Source organism: Haliotis cracherodii, unplaced genomic scaffold (genome assembly GCF_022045235.1).
Source record: "Haliotis cracherodii isolate W230 unplaced genomic scaffold, xgHalCrac1.p SCAF_7, whole genome shotgun sequence".
Classification (NCBI taxonomy): domain Eukaryota; kingdom Metazoa; phylum Mollusca; class Gastropoda; order Lepetellida; family Haliotidae; genus Haliotis; species Haliotis cracherodii.
In genome coordinates this window covers 27,357,543-27,373,230 of record NW_027266330.1, presented here as the reverse complement: position 1 = coordinate 27,373,230, position 15,688 = coordinate 27,357,543, and the positions used below count along the sequence as shown (strand labels likewise).

General features: G+C 40.1%; 1 protein-coding gene across 1 annotated transcript in view; it reads left to right on the top strand.

Annotated features, from left to right (window-relative positions):
- The first annotated feature begins 96 nt into the window (after positions 1-96).
- The window catches only part of LOC139448772 (collagen alpha-2(IV) chain-like), a 41,498-nt gene continuing 25,906 nt past the window's right edge, over positions 97-15,688 (top strand). The window contains exons 1-15 of the mRNA XM_071230308.1: positions 97-150; positions 678-755; positions 1,615-1,677; positions 2,556-2,633; positions 3,342-3,488; positions 5,080-5,142; positions 6,320-6,418; positions 6,602-6,655; positions 7,383-7,482; positions 8,370-8,492; positions 8,614-8,919; positions 10,786-10,866; positions 11,435-11,532; positions 12,878-13,087; positions 15,153-15,321. Coding sequence (XP_071086409.1) covers positions 97-150; positions 678-755; positions 1,615-1,677; positions 2,556-2,633; positions 3,342-3,488; positions 5,080-5,142; positions 6,320-6,418; positions 6,602-6,655; positions 7,383-7,482; positions 8,370-8,492; positions 8,614-8,919; positions 10,786-10,866; positions 11,435-11,532; positions 12,878-13,087; positions 15,153-15,321 — 1,723 coding nt within the window. The remainder of the gene's footprint in view (positions 151-677; positions 756-1,614; positions 1,678-2,555; positions 2,634-3,341; positions 3,489-5,079; positions 5,143-6,319; positions 6,419-6,601; positions 6,656-7,382; positions 7,483-8,369; positions 8,493-8,613; positions 8,920-10,785; positions 10,867-11,434; positions 11,533-12,877; positions 13,088-15,152; positions 15,322-15,688) is intronic.

Here is a 15,688-nt window from a genome sequence, read left to right as displayed (position 1 = left end):
TGACTTATAGTCGTCTCTTTGGTAACAGTTGCTTGATAAAGGTACCAGCACATTAGCATTTCAAATTGTGGTATACTGGTAATACTGCGCACCTATATGGTACATAATATACCAAAATGTTGCATTGAAATAATAAGGAAGTTGAAATCGGTAAGTCAACCCTGTCTCCATGGATACTACATCTTCTGAAACTCCATGTGCCATATGTTATACCATATTTCAAGGTATTCCACCCATGTGGTATGGTTTTGGAATATGTGTATGGTATATTTCAGGGTATTACACCCATGTGGTATGGTTTTGGGATATGTGTATGGTATATTTCTGGGTATTCCACCCATGTGGTATGGTTTTGGAATATGTGTATGGTATATTTCTGGGTATTACACCCATGTGGTATGGTTTTGGGATATGTGTATGGTATATTTCAGGGTATAACACCCATGTGGTATGGTTTTGGGATATGTGTATGGTATATTTCAGGGTATTCCACCCATGTGGTATGGTTTTGGAATATGTGTATGGTATATTTCAGGGTATTCCACCCATGTGGTATGGTTTTGGGATATGTGTATGGTATATATCAATGTATTCCATCAATGAGATAATGTGTATGGTATATATCAAGGTATTCCACACATTTGATATGTCTCTTTATGACACATCGTGTCTTTCAGGGACAACCAGGAGCAAGTGAAGGTTTCCGTGTTGGCTATAAGGGTGAGCCAGGTGAAGATGGACTAATTGGAGAGGAGGTAAGTCATATTTGATTGCTACCATGTCCCACACCATCATCCCGGGGGCAAGAGCGTCCACTCGTCGTTTTATCAAAGTCTTGTTTCCACCCTTGCCACATCAAGCCCACTTTCCTGTGCTAAATATGATAGGACGATACAATAGTCCAATCAGATCATGATTTAAAAAATCAACATCCACGACTGGTACTTACCACTGCCTGTCTTTGTTGACACGAATTTGTCTTTTTCATCTTTTAACCCCCCCAGCAACTGCCTATGTTTTTATGTCAGGGAGGAAATCACGAATGTTTTTTTATCTGATCGACGAGGCCATTGCCTATGGTAGTTGCCATCTTTGTGAGGCTATACAAGATAAGAAGAGTGATCTGATTGGATATCACATTTTCATTACAAGGAGCACAACTCCTGTTCTACACGAGTTGGCGCCAGGGCAAAGCCAAGACTAGTGGCCTTGATATGGCAAAGGTAGAACCTAAGCTTTGACATTTGCTAGTGGACAAGCTTGCCTTGGGAAGATGGTCCCACACTGGTATTAGAATTTTTTTGTAAAGTTTTGATATCATTTGTGACCAACTAGTGTTATTCCAGGACAAGCCGAATAGATAGCGGCTTGTGCCCATCTCATGGCCATTTAGCAACCAGGTTCCACCTTAGCGGAATCGGGCATACCTAAAACAATTCGTTGCGTAATGGTTCACAAATATTTCCCCATCTATTATATATATATTAATATATATATATATTTCAGATGCAATTTAAAGCACATCTGGACTTGCGGAATTATACAGTATGACTGAACGCATTTAACTGTGTCTTGTTGAAATGAGGTACAAATATGCTTTCTGCTTGTTGACAGGGTTTGGCGGGAGAAATTGGTCTGCCTGGTGACTATGGCTACCCCGGAGAGAGAGGTCTACCTGTAAGTATAAAGACAATACCTTCAAACAGATTCACTGTTTGAAATATGAATGATGTGTTGTCAAACTGAGGGTGGGTGAGGTGAAAGCAGGTTTAGTGAGTGAGTGAGTATGGTTTTACGCCGCTTTTAGCAATTTTCTAGCAATATAACGGCGGGGACACCAGAAACTGGCTTCACACATTGTACCCATGTCGGGAATCGAACCCTGGTCTTCGGCATGACGATCGAATGCTTAAGCCACTAGGCTACCCGACCGCGCCGAAAGCAGGTTTAATGCTGCGTTTAAGATTATTGCCTTATATAGCAACGTGCTTGCATGGGTGGGTGTGTATGTTTGCTTGTACCAGTTCGGACCAATGTTGGTTTTATGGTGCTGTGATACTGCTATACTGACTCCGAGCCGACCAGTCCTTGTTTTTTATCCCCTTAATGACGAGCACCAGGGGGTAATAACAAGTACCATATTTTAACGTCTTTTGGTATGACATGGCCGTGGATCAAACCACCAACTTTCTGCTCTTCTATCAGATGCTAGATTTGTTTGTTTGGTTGTTTGTTGTTTAACACCATTCAGTGACTGACATCATGAACATCGATCCACGCAATTGGGATCGATGACATGCATCAACCAAGTCAATGAGCCTGACCACCCGATCCCGTTAGTCGCCTTTTACGACAAGCATAGTCGCCTTTTACGGCAAGCATGGGTTGCTGAAGACCTATTCTACCCTGGATATTCACGGGTCAAGCATAGTAAGTGAGTGAGTGAGTGAGTGAGTGAGTTAACATTTAAGGTCCCATCATACAGTGATGTCCATACAGCCATCTCATGCTATGGGTACGAGGGACAATGATGGCATGGTCATGTTGTGTTTCAGGGTGTGCAAGGGCTGCCTGGTCCCAAGGGCTACAAAGGTTTGCCAGGAGCAAAGAAGCTTGGACACAAGGGTGCAAAGGTAACAAACATTCACAGCGATGTGAAAATGGAGACAACTCTGTTATAGAGAAATCACTCGAATCTGTTGATTCTACTTCCGGAATCAATAGATTTGAGTGATTGCTCAGACTTTAACCATGTTTTATATGTAATTTGTCTATAATTGTGCATAATGGCCTATAGTTTTGGTTTTTTCTTGTTAACATGCACGCAGTTTTCGAAATAATTGCCTGCCCATAGGCTTGAGGCAGGTAGATCTCAATGGACGTGCATGACGACAATGTGATCTGATCACCATCATGTTCTACTTTGTTCTACTTTGTTCTACCAAGTATCCAGTTCATTGCTTTGAGTGAACTTCACCGTATTTTGAACAATGTCACTGTACTTGATACTGACTTAGTTTCGCAGGGATTTATCTCAACCTCCTTATATTCGGCTGATATTCGGCCTAAAGTCTGTCAGTAAAGTCTCCCTTACTGGAATAAAACAAGTCATGCTGTTATAATATAAGGTGACTTGTATTTCACTGATAACAGAACCAACATAAAGGAAGAGGCTTTAGTGCTTAGTTCAATGTTAAAATATCTCTGAATGTAGGAAATTCAAAAGAAGAACTTAAAAAAAAATCACAGTATCAGGACCTGTTTACAAGGGCCTTTCATGCTCAGTATACATATATATCTCCTTAGACTGTATACATTATATCTGTTGTGTGTTTGTCCAGGGAGACACTGGAGACCCGGGTCCCCCGGGCAAATTCCCCGTAGTGGGACCTGTGGAGGTCCGGTCCGGCATTCCTGGAGACAAGGGAGAAGTAGGTCCTAAAGGTCCTCCTGGAGATCCTGGCGACAAGGGCATGGAAGGAAACAAGGTAGGTTTACATCCACCTGGCTACATATACCATTGGGCTTGATAATACCTCCTTGTAGATATTGTTTGGTTGATGAATCCCTTGGTAGGTTAATTTCTATCAAGGATATTATGCAAAATGTCTATCACCATGTAGGAAAGTTATGGCAAGTTCTTGCCAGTGCAGTTATGTAGTCAATGTCAGTGTAACTGTTTGCCAGCTAGGTTACAGTTCCAAATGAATTCTGCGGTAAAATAATCAACATTCTGAGGTAAAATTTCCAAAATTCTGTGGGTCAAATTACAAAATTCTGCTCTAGATTCTGAGGTAGAAACAACCATTGCATCCTAAAAAATTAATAAAGTTTAATTTTTCGAAAATACGAATCCAAATCCTAAACAAAATAATCCCGCAAATTTTCATTATAAACAGCTATTATTTGATAAGAAATAAAACTATGCTAATAAATATGTATATTGTCACTGATGTTCACTTATGGTTAGATGTAAACAGTTTATGTAGTGAAAATACTACAATAACGTTTTAGAGTGAGAATTGTTCATTTCAAATTTTGTTTTTTGATTCATATTTTGTATATTTCAATCATATGTTATATGTTTGGGCGTCGTTCAAGTGCAAAATTTGATAGAAAAGCTTGAAAATAATAAATATTTTGTGTATTAGTTGATAAAAGTTACATTTTCTGAAAATAGTTTTGTGATCGCATAATGGCAGAATTAGTCTGGTACTGATTAGCTATAACATAAGGAGGTTCCATCAAACGGAGACATCTGATTGGCTTAGGTTTGGGAAGACGTCCAGGATATTCCCATTCTGTGTTTAGTAGCTCAAGTCAATACAATAAGGAATCAGACCTTATTTGGGGTCAACATGAGTTTTTGTCAAATGACACTTGACTGCATCTAGGCCAGTGAATATGGAAGTCAACTTCTCATTATATATATTAAAGTGGTTTGTTAACAATATGTGATATGGTTAGTGTTACAATAAGTTGTGTAGTAAATGTAACTGTTTCTTAACTATGTATGATATGGTTAGTGTTACAATAAACTGTTTATCCATGTCAATGGAACTGTCACTATGTATTCGATGTCAATGGAACTGTCACTATGTATTCCATGTCGATGTAACTGTCACTATGTATTCCATGTCAATGGAACTGTCACTATGTATTCCATGTCAATGGAACTGTCACTATGTATTCCATGTCAATTGAACTGTCACTATGTATTCCATGTCGATGTAGCTGTCACTATGTATTCCATGTCAATGGAACTGTCACTATGTATTCGATGTCAATGGAACTGTCACTATGTATTCCATGTCGATGTAACTGTCACTATGTATTCCATGTCGATGGAACTGTCACTATGTATTCCATGTCAGTGGAACTGTCACTATGTATTCCATGTCAATGGAACTGTCACTATGTATTCCATGTCGATGTAACTGTCACTATGTATTCCATGTCAATGGAACTGTCACTATGTATTCCATGTCAATTGAACTGTCACTATGTATTCCATGTCAATATGACTGTTTCTCAACTCTGTGTGGTCTGATAAAGTTACAACTGGCAACAATGTTTCAGGGTGACCCAGGTCTGAGCGGACTAAAGGGCCCCAAGGGTATGGATGGACCCTCAGGAAGAAGGGTACGTATGGGTTTCACCTTCCAACGATGGTGGTTGCTGCCCTTTTCCATTCTAAATTCTACCATGACATTGATGAATGCTTGATTCTGATTGGTTAAAAAGAGGTTTCCTTTTTTTAAATGCTTGGCTCCAAATTTAAATAAGAGGTATCCACTCTACAGTGGGACTACATCAAATTTCAAAACACAGTAGGTATATCTCCTAATAGATATATTGCTGATATCAAGACATCATTTCAAAACATCACAGTAGACTGCTAGATTAGAAAAGTATCATCTTTATTCAAATATTAATCCTTTGTAATATAAATTTTATTACATGTTGTACATCAACTTTACATCAACATTCATCCACAATATCTCTAAGCCTTGCATTTCAGTAAACCTACAGTAAGCCCTGTATTCATTCATGTTGTTATTGCGATCACCAATTACCCGCTCTTTATTTTCATCAGCCAGTTTGATTTGTTACGCAACTCAGTCAAGAATGTGATCTACAAACCAGCCTCAGTGTTGGGTTGGTGATATTAATAACAGCCCCATTGATTACGATTGAGTTTGGTCCATGTTGCACTGTCTTAAGAATATATCAAGTAAATGACTTTCTTAATAACAGAGTTTTACAGGAGCTAGAAGTATATACTCAGAATGTCAGATTCAGTGGCATAGCTACCATGTAGGCAAAAATACAGTTGCCTACATATAATTTTTCACAGATATCAAAACTGGGTGTCAGTGTAGACTAGACTAGACTAGACTAGACTAGGTGGACTTTTCATAAGACAATAAGACAGTCAGTCTGCTTTTGAAAATATATAAAATTCACACTCACATGACAATACTCTTGATGTTTTATAACGTCAGCTAAACAGTCCCCATATTGCAGTAAGTAGCGTTAAAGATGATCTCTGTTTCAGCAGTTTCTGGGCTGGGGGCATGCCCCACACACCCTCAGCATTCTTGGGTGCTACGCGTCTTAGCTAAATTGCTTCACTGATTTTATCTCCATACTTGTCAGGTACACTCCTGAGAATAAAACTGAAGTTAATACACATCTTACTTAAGTATCAGTGTAAATGCCTCCTCAGTTTCTCAGACCTCAAACCAAGACAAGGAACTGGTTTTGACCAACGACTGAATTTCTGGAATTGTATGTTGATCTATGATGTACTTTGCAGGGCAAACGTGGTAAAGAGGGACCCCAAGGTCCTTATGGAGGGAAGGGCTTCCCTGGTGCCAAGGGTTTCTCAGGCAATGCAGGAATAAATGGAGTGAAGGTAAGAACAGTCTGTGAAACCATGCATGTTCATTGACTTTTAATTAGGAAAAATATAAAAAATCCTTGTTGTGTAATAGGTATGATGATATTCTGACTGTAAGCACCAACTTGATATGTTACTGCTGTGTAATATATACAAAGACTTTAATAGTCATTTATTCATGGTATTTTTTGTTGCCAGGGTATGTTCGGTGAGCCAGGCTTCGCTGGACGACAGGGTCTTCAAGGTTATCCTGTAAGTAAACCAATCAACATACATTCTGTTCATTAACCTGCTGTATCACTTGGTGATCTTGCTGCTTGACTTACAGTCTTCCGCTCATAGTTTGATTGCTCTAAAGACCCAAGAGTGAGTTAGCATAGTTTTACGCCGCTTTTATGAATATTTCAGCACTATCACAGAGGGACATCAGAAATGGGCTTTGCACATTTTACCCATGTGGGGAATCGAACCCAGACCTTTGGTATGACAAGCGAATGCTTTAACTATTAGTTCTATCACAGCGCCCTTAAGACCCAAGATGTACATAGGTACACTGATTGGTGCCCTTTGAGTTAAGTATCCTCGAATATAAGACATTTTCAAACGTGTCATCAATAGCACTTTAATGTATACTAGTCTACTTATGATGGGGATGCTGAGCTATGAAGGACTTTCAAAGTACTTCCAAATTACTTGTATGAGAAATCAATGAAGGCAAAATAGAATTATCCCTGTCAAATGTTGAGTAGTATTTGCTTTTACAGACCCTGAAACAAATATATCCAATACAACCCATGCAAGTCTATAATGTTTGGCAAGTCTAGATTACTGCAGTATAAAGAAAGTCTCTGGGCTCCTTTTTATTGTATTTTATAATTTTAATTATTGACAACTGTTTTTTTTCTGTAAAATGTGTTCATTTCAGAAACTGGATGTTAGTCTAGTGTACACATTGAGAAAGTTGTTTTATGTGTTTCAGGGTCCACCTGGTATCCTTGGCAATGGCACTGGCACTGGCCGGCCTGGCCCGAGGGGCAGAATTGGACCATCGGGGCCTAAAGGTTTCCCAGGGACTCCAGGTAGTTTGGCTAGTAGGGTTGATGACAGCATGGCGTTGCATTCCGAGAAGAATGGGATGTGATATCAGGTTGATAGGGAAATGAATTCTGTGCATAAAAATGAATTCTGTGCATAAAAATGAATTCTGTGCATAACACCTTAGACACGAGTTCAACCAATATGCAAAATAGTAATATTCAGTAGTAACAGGAATAAGAAATGTGGCCATTAGGGCTGGGATGGGTAACTCGGGTACTCGGGTCAACTTTGTCAACTTCAGTGTACGAATGATCTGATCGTTTCATACATGTATCTAAATAGCTTTGCCAGGGTTGCGATAAAACAATTCCCATTTTGTTCCCAACGCTTGAGGCCTACAGTGGGTTCCCAGGTAGGGTTGGGTAATAGGGAGTAGGTTAGCCGGGTAGTAACTTTGGACTCGTCCAAGCCCCAGTTGCCGTCACAAGACAATGTGACAATGTGACAAATGTATGGGGTCCAAGACAGAAATGGGAAACAGTCAGTCCCTGCCCCATTCAAAATTACAGTCATTGTTGCTATACCCTGGTTGTTTGATGACATTCCTCCTCCAAAGCAGGTTGGCTTGGCCGGTTTACTCATAAAGGCAGTTATCTCCCTTACCTGGTTCTTCTCTCGATCGAGATGCTGTGTGATTTGGTTGTGCTTGTTTGGTGCGCCTGTGACAATAAAGTTACTCAATAATGAAGAGCTCCCTTGTGTCCTGTTGAATCACAAATTATACAGTTTCATCAACCCAAACTGGTGCTATCATTTGCCATAAAAATAAAGTTCAGTTGTGTGTGAATGTCAATTCTTGAATCTTTATCAATAGGCGTAACAGTAACATTTAGAAAGTACATGTGTATCAATGTTTTGTGTGCTCCAGGTTTTGATGGTGAGGAGGGTCGCCGTGGTCTGCCTGGTCTGTCTGGCCTCCCCGGCACCCAGGGTCTACCTGGTCTCCCTGGTATTCCTGGCATGTCCATGAAGGGAGACAGAGGTGTTCCAGGTAAGTGTATATCCATGGTTTATATGGTCCCATGATATGATCCCTAATTGTTAATAGATTCGGTGACCTCTTGTTCCGCCATATGAAGTACAAGCTTTACAGGTTTGTGCCTATCATTTAGGTCTGCGTGGTACTGACGGAAAAGACGGTCTTGTGGGCTTCCCTGGTCTGGCTGGGGAGAATGGAGAAAATGGTCGGCCTGGTGAGACTACGTATGGTCCACCTGGTGAGCAAGGTCTTTCCGGTCTTCCCGGACTTCCCGGTTTACCTGGTATCCCTGGAGATTCTGGCTACCCTGGACAGGCTGGCTACCCTGGAGAGGGCTTCACATTGTTTGGGCCTATTGGACCGCGTGGACTGCCTGGTGACAGAGGTGTGCCTGGTCCACCTGGCGTGGATGGTCTTCCTGGTCTTTCTGGAGACCAAGGTAAAGTGCTTGCATGTATCTTCTTTTTGCAGGTTTTTTGAGTGCTACACAGTTAAAACCCTTTTCAGAATTCAATACGAAACTCAACTCAACATCTCAACACCCATAACAATGATGTACATTAGGACTGCATGGTATAACCAGTATAACAATGATACATATTGCAAATGATGCATATTGCAATATATTTTCTGTTCCAATATTTTGGGTAGAAAATGTATAACAAGTTTCGTTATTTTTTGTATCCTTGGACCTAAAATCAACACAGAAATTCATACACAAATGATGTTTCCCTTTCAAAATTGATTGAGAAAACAGGAAATGGATATTTCTCACATTGTTATCTCCCCTGTACCCATGACTACAAAATGGCAGCCACTGAACATGCTGAGTAATATTTACTTTAGTATCTAGAAAATAGGATCTGCATGAACAAATCATTGTCAATCACTGTCAACATATAACGTCCCAATGTGTCCCAATATGTATGACAATAAAGATACCTGTATTGCAATATACTGCAATAGTTTTTTTTAACTAATACAAACCGCCTCCGTGGTCTTGTGGTAGAGCGTCCGCCCGGAGAGCGGAAGGTCCGGGGTTCGATCCCGGGCCGCGTCATACAAAAAGACGTTAAAAGATTGTACTTGTTGTTACCCTGTCTGGCGCTCGGCATTAAGGGGCTAAAACAAGGACTGGTCGGCTCGGAGTCAGTATACTGTGTCTGAGTGGGGTATTCGTGTTAAACTGCGGCATGGTATCTCAGTGAGCTAGCACTATAAATCGGCATCAGTCCGGACTAGTTCAAGCAGCCACACACACACATACACGTGCATGCACGTCGCTATATAAGTGCAATAATCTTGGACGCGACGTTAAACCCAATTTCACCTCACCTTTAACTAATACACAGCCCTAATGTACACCGTGTATCTAATACTATGCTTACTTCGTTCTATATGTTTGGTCCTTAGGCCTTGCATACAGTAAACCTGACTGATTGAATGAAAACAAGAACAAAAACAAGAAAAACCTCAACAGCATGCATCTTGCAAATGGTCAAATGCCCAGTTATTATGATGCATTGATATGATGGTGTCATTTCTGAAAAGAAACTTAGGGGTCCAGTTTTTAATGAAGCTATTGGGTCCAGGAATCCGTTCCACATAGTGATCTAGGTGCTAGGGTGATCGTTACTCCAATATTTTAAGATGGCCTTCCACCCGTGAAGATCCTGGTTAGAATAGGTTGACTATAAGAGGCGACTATGCTTGTCGTAAGAGGCGACTATGCTTGTCGTAAGAGGCGACTAACAGGATTGGGTGGTCAGGCTCCATGACTTGGTTGGTGCATGTCATCGTATCCCAGTTGCGTGGATTGATGCTCTGGATCTCAATCACTGGATTGTCTGGTCAAGACTCGATTATTTACAAGCCACCGCCACCACCACTGGAATATTGCCAAGTGCTGCTTTAAACAAGAAACAAACAAATCTATTTATGCCAGTAGTGTATCGTTGGTAATCAGTAATGAGTCAGTTGCTTCAGAACTATTTTTTGGAGACCCGTGAAGATTCTGGGTTAGAATAGGTCTTCAGCAACCCATACTTGGCCTTAAAAGGCAACTTTGCTTGTCGTAAAAGTCAACTAACGGGATCGGGTGGTCGGGCTCGCTGACTTTGTTGATACATGTCATCGATCCCAATTGCGTGGATCGATGCTGATGATGTCAATCACTGGATTGTCTGGTCCAGACTCGATTATTTCACAGACCGCCGTCATATAGCTGGAATATTGCTGAGTGCGGCATTAAACAACAAACAAACTATGTTTTGGACAGTATATATGTGTGAAATGCATATTGCAGGTTTCCGTGGAGAAGACTGTGGGTTCTGCCCAGATGGAATTCCTGGAGCTCGGGGAGATAATGGCGACTCTGGCAGACAAGGTCAGCTTCTTAATAATATCACTTATCTGCAGGGGTCCGAAAAATTTAAAATCCCAATCAGACATTTGCATTTCGGCCACGCCCCCTTCAAATAGCGTATTTCTACATCCATGATGAACAGTTGTAAACACCTTTCAATCAAATTAACAAGATGTTCTCAGTAATTAATCCTCAACTCAGTGTCTCCAATCAGTGTCAACTCAGTTTATTGCCTATTACAGTGATTGACCGCTTATCATGTAGGTACGATGTATTTACAGCAATCAAAACAAACAAAGCTTGTCAGTGTAGATAATCTTCATTGTGTTACAACTGCAGACAGAAACTGCTCAGTCCTAAATGTTGATCATGTCCGGTCAAAATTTAAGAATGTCCGGACAATACTTTTAAAAATGTCCGGACAGAAAAATTTAAATGTCCGGCGCATATGACCGTTTCCGGACCACTGCTTATCTGTAAAAAGGTCAATGTCAACTTGAACAGAACATGCTGTGTTGTTCAAATTAACATTTCCATAAACACAAGCTTCCTTATTTTTTTGATAATGCTTTTATGTTGGTTGTGACAGGTCAGGATGGTTTCCCTGGCTTGCCAGGGTTCCAGGGCGAGAAGGGGCAGCCTGGTGAGTTCGGACTGCCTGGCCCTGACGGTAGATCTGGGGAGCCTGTAAGTATTTTGTATTGTTGTGTGTGGAAAATGGTTATATTTTCAACTAAAATGATAAAGATGACATTTGATGAGTGTAATATATATATATTTATTACCCATATGCTTTGAAATGACTGAGTTAATAAAAAACGTGTGTGCCTTTGTGCAAATATATCACTTCATGCGCACCAGTGTATTGTTTACATCATATGGATGGCATTGTTGACGTCATTCGAATCGGATTATGACACAAGATCGGAATGACATCGCACTAGTAACGGCATCATAGCTGGAGATAGTTGATGTCTTTCGACAATTGTGGTTTTCTAAAATGGTGGTCATGATCAGTGCAATTTTAAAGGGGAGGTCAAAAGAGGTAATGGGTTATCGAAATAATGGGTTATCAAGAAATTATTACACTTGCTTTGTGTGTCATACTGATTATATGCAACTTGTGTAAACATTCATGTATTACCCTCGCTCTTGCTTGGGAAATACTAGAATTCTGAGACTCGATTCGTAAAAGCAGTATGACACATGTGCTCATATAATAATCTCTCGATATATTTCTTGTTTTAGAGTTACATAATCAGTGAAGAAGGATAGAAAGATCAATCAAGAGTCACAGTATTTCATAAATTCTGACTTGATTGATATATTTAATAGGTCAATTGGCCATACAACTGTTGACATCATGTCTTTCATTCTCCCACTTTGTCATCGGTTTGGTTTCGGATATTATATTAGAGGAATATTCATGAAAGACAAGTCATGTTTGAAAAACAGGCAAATGCAGTCTCATTCAGTCCACAGAGCTCCAGATAAGCTTTTGGTGTTGTGGGTATTTTACCCATGCATTTTAAAATCGTTGGGTATCAGAAATTCTATCTGGGTATTCAAATTTCTGTTACCCACTAGTTTTTACACATGTGGGTATTTAAGTTAAATATTTAAAAACATTATTCATCTAGTCCCTGCAAACTGGTGTTGTGTGGGTTCGAGAGCTTTATAGGACTCAAAAATACCACGATACTTCCACAAGAAAGTGTGATGGCAAATGATCATGATGTAACTGTCATCGTGAAGTTTGGCAAGGTTGACAGAATGCCCGTTTATAATTTTGAAATAAGTTGCTGATATGCTAATCGAACACGCAGAGTTACTTCACAATATTTTGATGATACGCACAAGTTTTATTTTTGTAGCGTATCTGTAATGTTTGTTGCGTATTTGATACGCTTGGATTTTATTTAACTGGGTATTTCTGCATTTCTGATGTGTATTTTACGCAGATACTGAGCTTTTCTGAAGCTCTGGTCCATGAGGCAGAAGGTCTGTTGTAACGTTTGTTTGGCCGTTTCAGGGTGTTCCAGGACGTGATGGTGCTCCAGGTTTCCCTGGTGCCAAGGGATTACCAGGTGAACCTCTGGGATTTGTTGACGTAGAAAGATACCGAGGCCCTGCTGGTCCCAAGGGGTCAACAGGCTACCCTGGTCTGCCTGGCATGGATGGTTCCATGGGGACAGTGGGGAACAGAGGTCTGCCTGGAAGTCCTGGCTACCAGGGAATGAAGGTCAGTTTCAGCATGTTATGCACTGTATTACTGGTTTACCTGTAAATGGCAATAGAACATTTCTGGGAATACATATGCAGTACAATCACTGTGAAACGGTTTTCAACATACAGTCGGATCACTTCAGGAGTTTAGGTTAAAGGTCGTATATTGCATCCTGAATGGTCGAAAATAATTTGATAGTTTAAATTGGCAGACCCTGATTGGGAAACGTTTTAACTTTGAAATCATCATCTTGGTTGGTTGGTTGGTTGGTTGTTTAACGCTGCACTCAGGAATATACCAGCTATATGACGGCGGTCTGTAAATAATTCTGGACCAGACAATCCAGTGATTGACATCATGAGCATCGATCCACGCGATTGGGATATGATGTCATGCATCAACCAAGTCAGCGAGCCTGACCACCCGATCCCATAAGTTGCATCTTACGACAAGCATAGTGGCCTTTTATGGCAAGCATTGGTTACTGAAGACCTATTCTACACCAGATCTTCACGGGTCCATCATCTTGGTAAAGCCATTACAGATGTTGCAATATATGACAATATGTATCGTGATACAACATGTGGTATTGCAGTAGGAATTTCTGCCCGTACCCATCCCTAGCATAAAAGAACATGCATATTAGTTGTACACTGTAATGATTACATTTCATAATACATTTGGGAAACATCAGTACATTGCGTTTTTCAAAATCTTGTATATTTTTTGTCTCGTTGGCAATGTTTACATAAGTGATTGGTTGAATTGAAATTAGGAAATTAACAACTAATTCCTTTGATAAAAACATTGAAACTGTTTGTCCGTTGCATGTGCAATATATTGTACCGGTATTACATATCCCAATACATGAATTATTGTTGCAATAAATTGCTATTCAAAAGTAAGGCCCGTCAATACCCATCTCACTAATGCATTTTATATGTTGCATGCAAATTGCAAGTTAAAATATTTTATATCATACAGAAATATCAAACATTTCTCTGTATTAACATAGTTCTGATAAATATCTATAAATAAATTCACAAAACAACATGCCTCGCATTGCTCTAATACGAAAGTCTCCCGAAGGAGAACAATTCGTGTTGTTGTTATTTTTTGAATTTCTTTATACAGTCAAGTCCCGTTAATCCCACACTGTTGGTTGCATATGATTACGTCGGAATAACGAGTATGTCAGATAAACAAAAATAGGTATTATTAACGTTCGTGATAAAAAATTGGACAGCTACACGATAGATAACGATACGAACACGTAGGAAAAGGAAAAATGAAATATTCATATTGTTGTGTTACATTGTCAGAGGAATATGTTTTCTAACTATGCAACCACTAAAGTTTAACAGAAAACTACTGTCAGGAACTGTATGACTGATACAAAATAATTTTGAAAGTATAGTCTGAAATGGAAGTTGCTAATTTGAAACTAGTGCCGCAATGCTTAAGAAAGCTGCTTTCTTAGTGGCTAATGTCGACTTCCTGTTAGTAATTTCATTGGTCGGTCAAAGTTCGCGAAAGGTCGTTCTGACGTGACCTGTAATTGGATGTCCTCAGCGGTAGCCAGAACTTGTATCCGATTTGAGATTGAGGTGATCTAGGTATGTGATTCATCCTGTTTTGTGTATTTAGAGCAGTTATTGTTTATTGTTAAGCAAGTTTATCTCTGCAGCCGTTAAAATATGCAGCTACTCGCCAACTCGTCTCGCATCAAAACATGGGGCTGTGTACTCGCGGGCAGATGACTACGGAGTACGCTGATCACTGTGTTGGATTAACGAGACTGATTAATGAGTGATTCAGCAATTCGTTGCAAATCAGGTGTGTCGGAGTCGCAGTGCGAGACTGTCAAATTAACGGGTCTAAATAGCACTGATTAAATCGGTTCCCATCATTTGTGTCGGATAAAGCCGATTGTCGGATTAACGAGTGTCGGATTAACGAGACTTGACTGTATATGTGCTACTGTACACTAGTGAGTTTCAGCTATATATTGAATTATATGAAGTTAATCCATGTGGTGCTACCTGTATGGAAATACTTAATCGGACTGATCTTTGTCCAGGGTGATTCTGGCATTCCTGGTGACACTGGTCTTGATGGTCTACCTGGTCTTCCTGGTCTGTCTGGCAACAAGGGTCTACCTGGGGATGAAATCCCTGGTGCCAGAGGAGAAAAGGGTGAACCTGGTCTTGGAGGGCTGGATGGAGGCGACGGCAGGAAAGGAATAAAGGGTAGGTTGTCCATTTTCCACATAGACTGTCATGGCGTTCAAAGGCTGCGAACATTGAGCTGGCTTTCATTACTTGCAAACGATTTAAAAAAAGAAATGAGCAAAAGAAAGTCTGGAGTAATATTTGTTATCAATGTGTGGAGTAGAGCTGTTATGATTCACTCATGTATTCGGTGAATCGAAACGTATCCCTTCATGAATTGAATTTGTTATTTGTGATCACTAGAATCGAATATTTACACACAAAAATTAAAAGAGTGTTTTTTACTTGACGTTGTCTTCTATTTATCAAAGTAAGATATGCTAAATCGATGTGCAAGGCATGCAGTAGTCTGTTGTGTGGGTCATCTACAACTCTACCTCAGTTA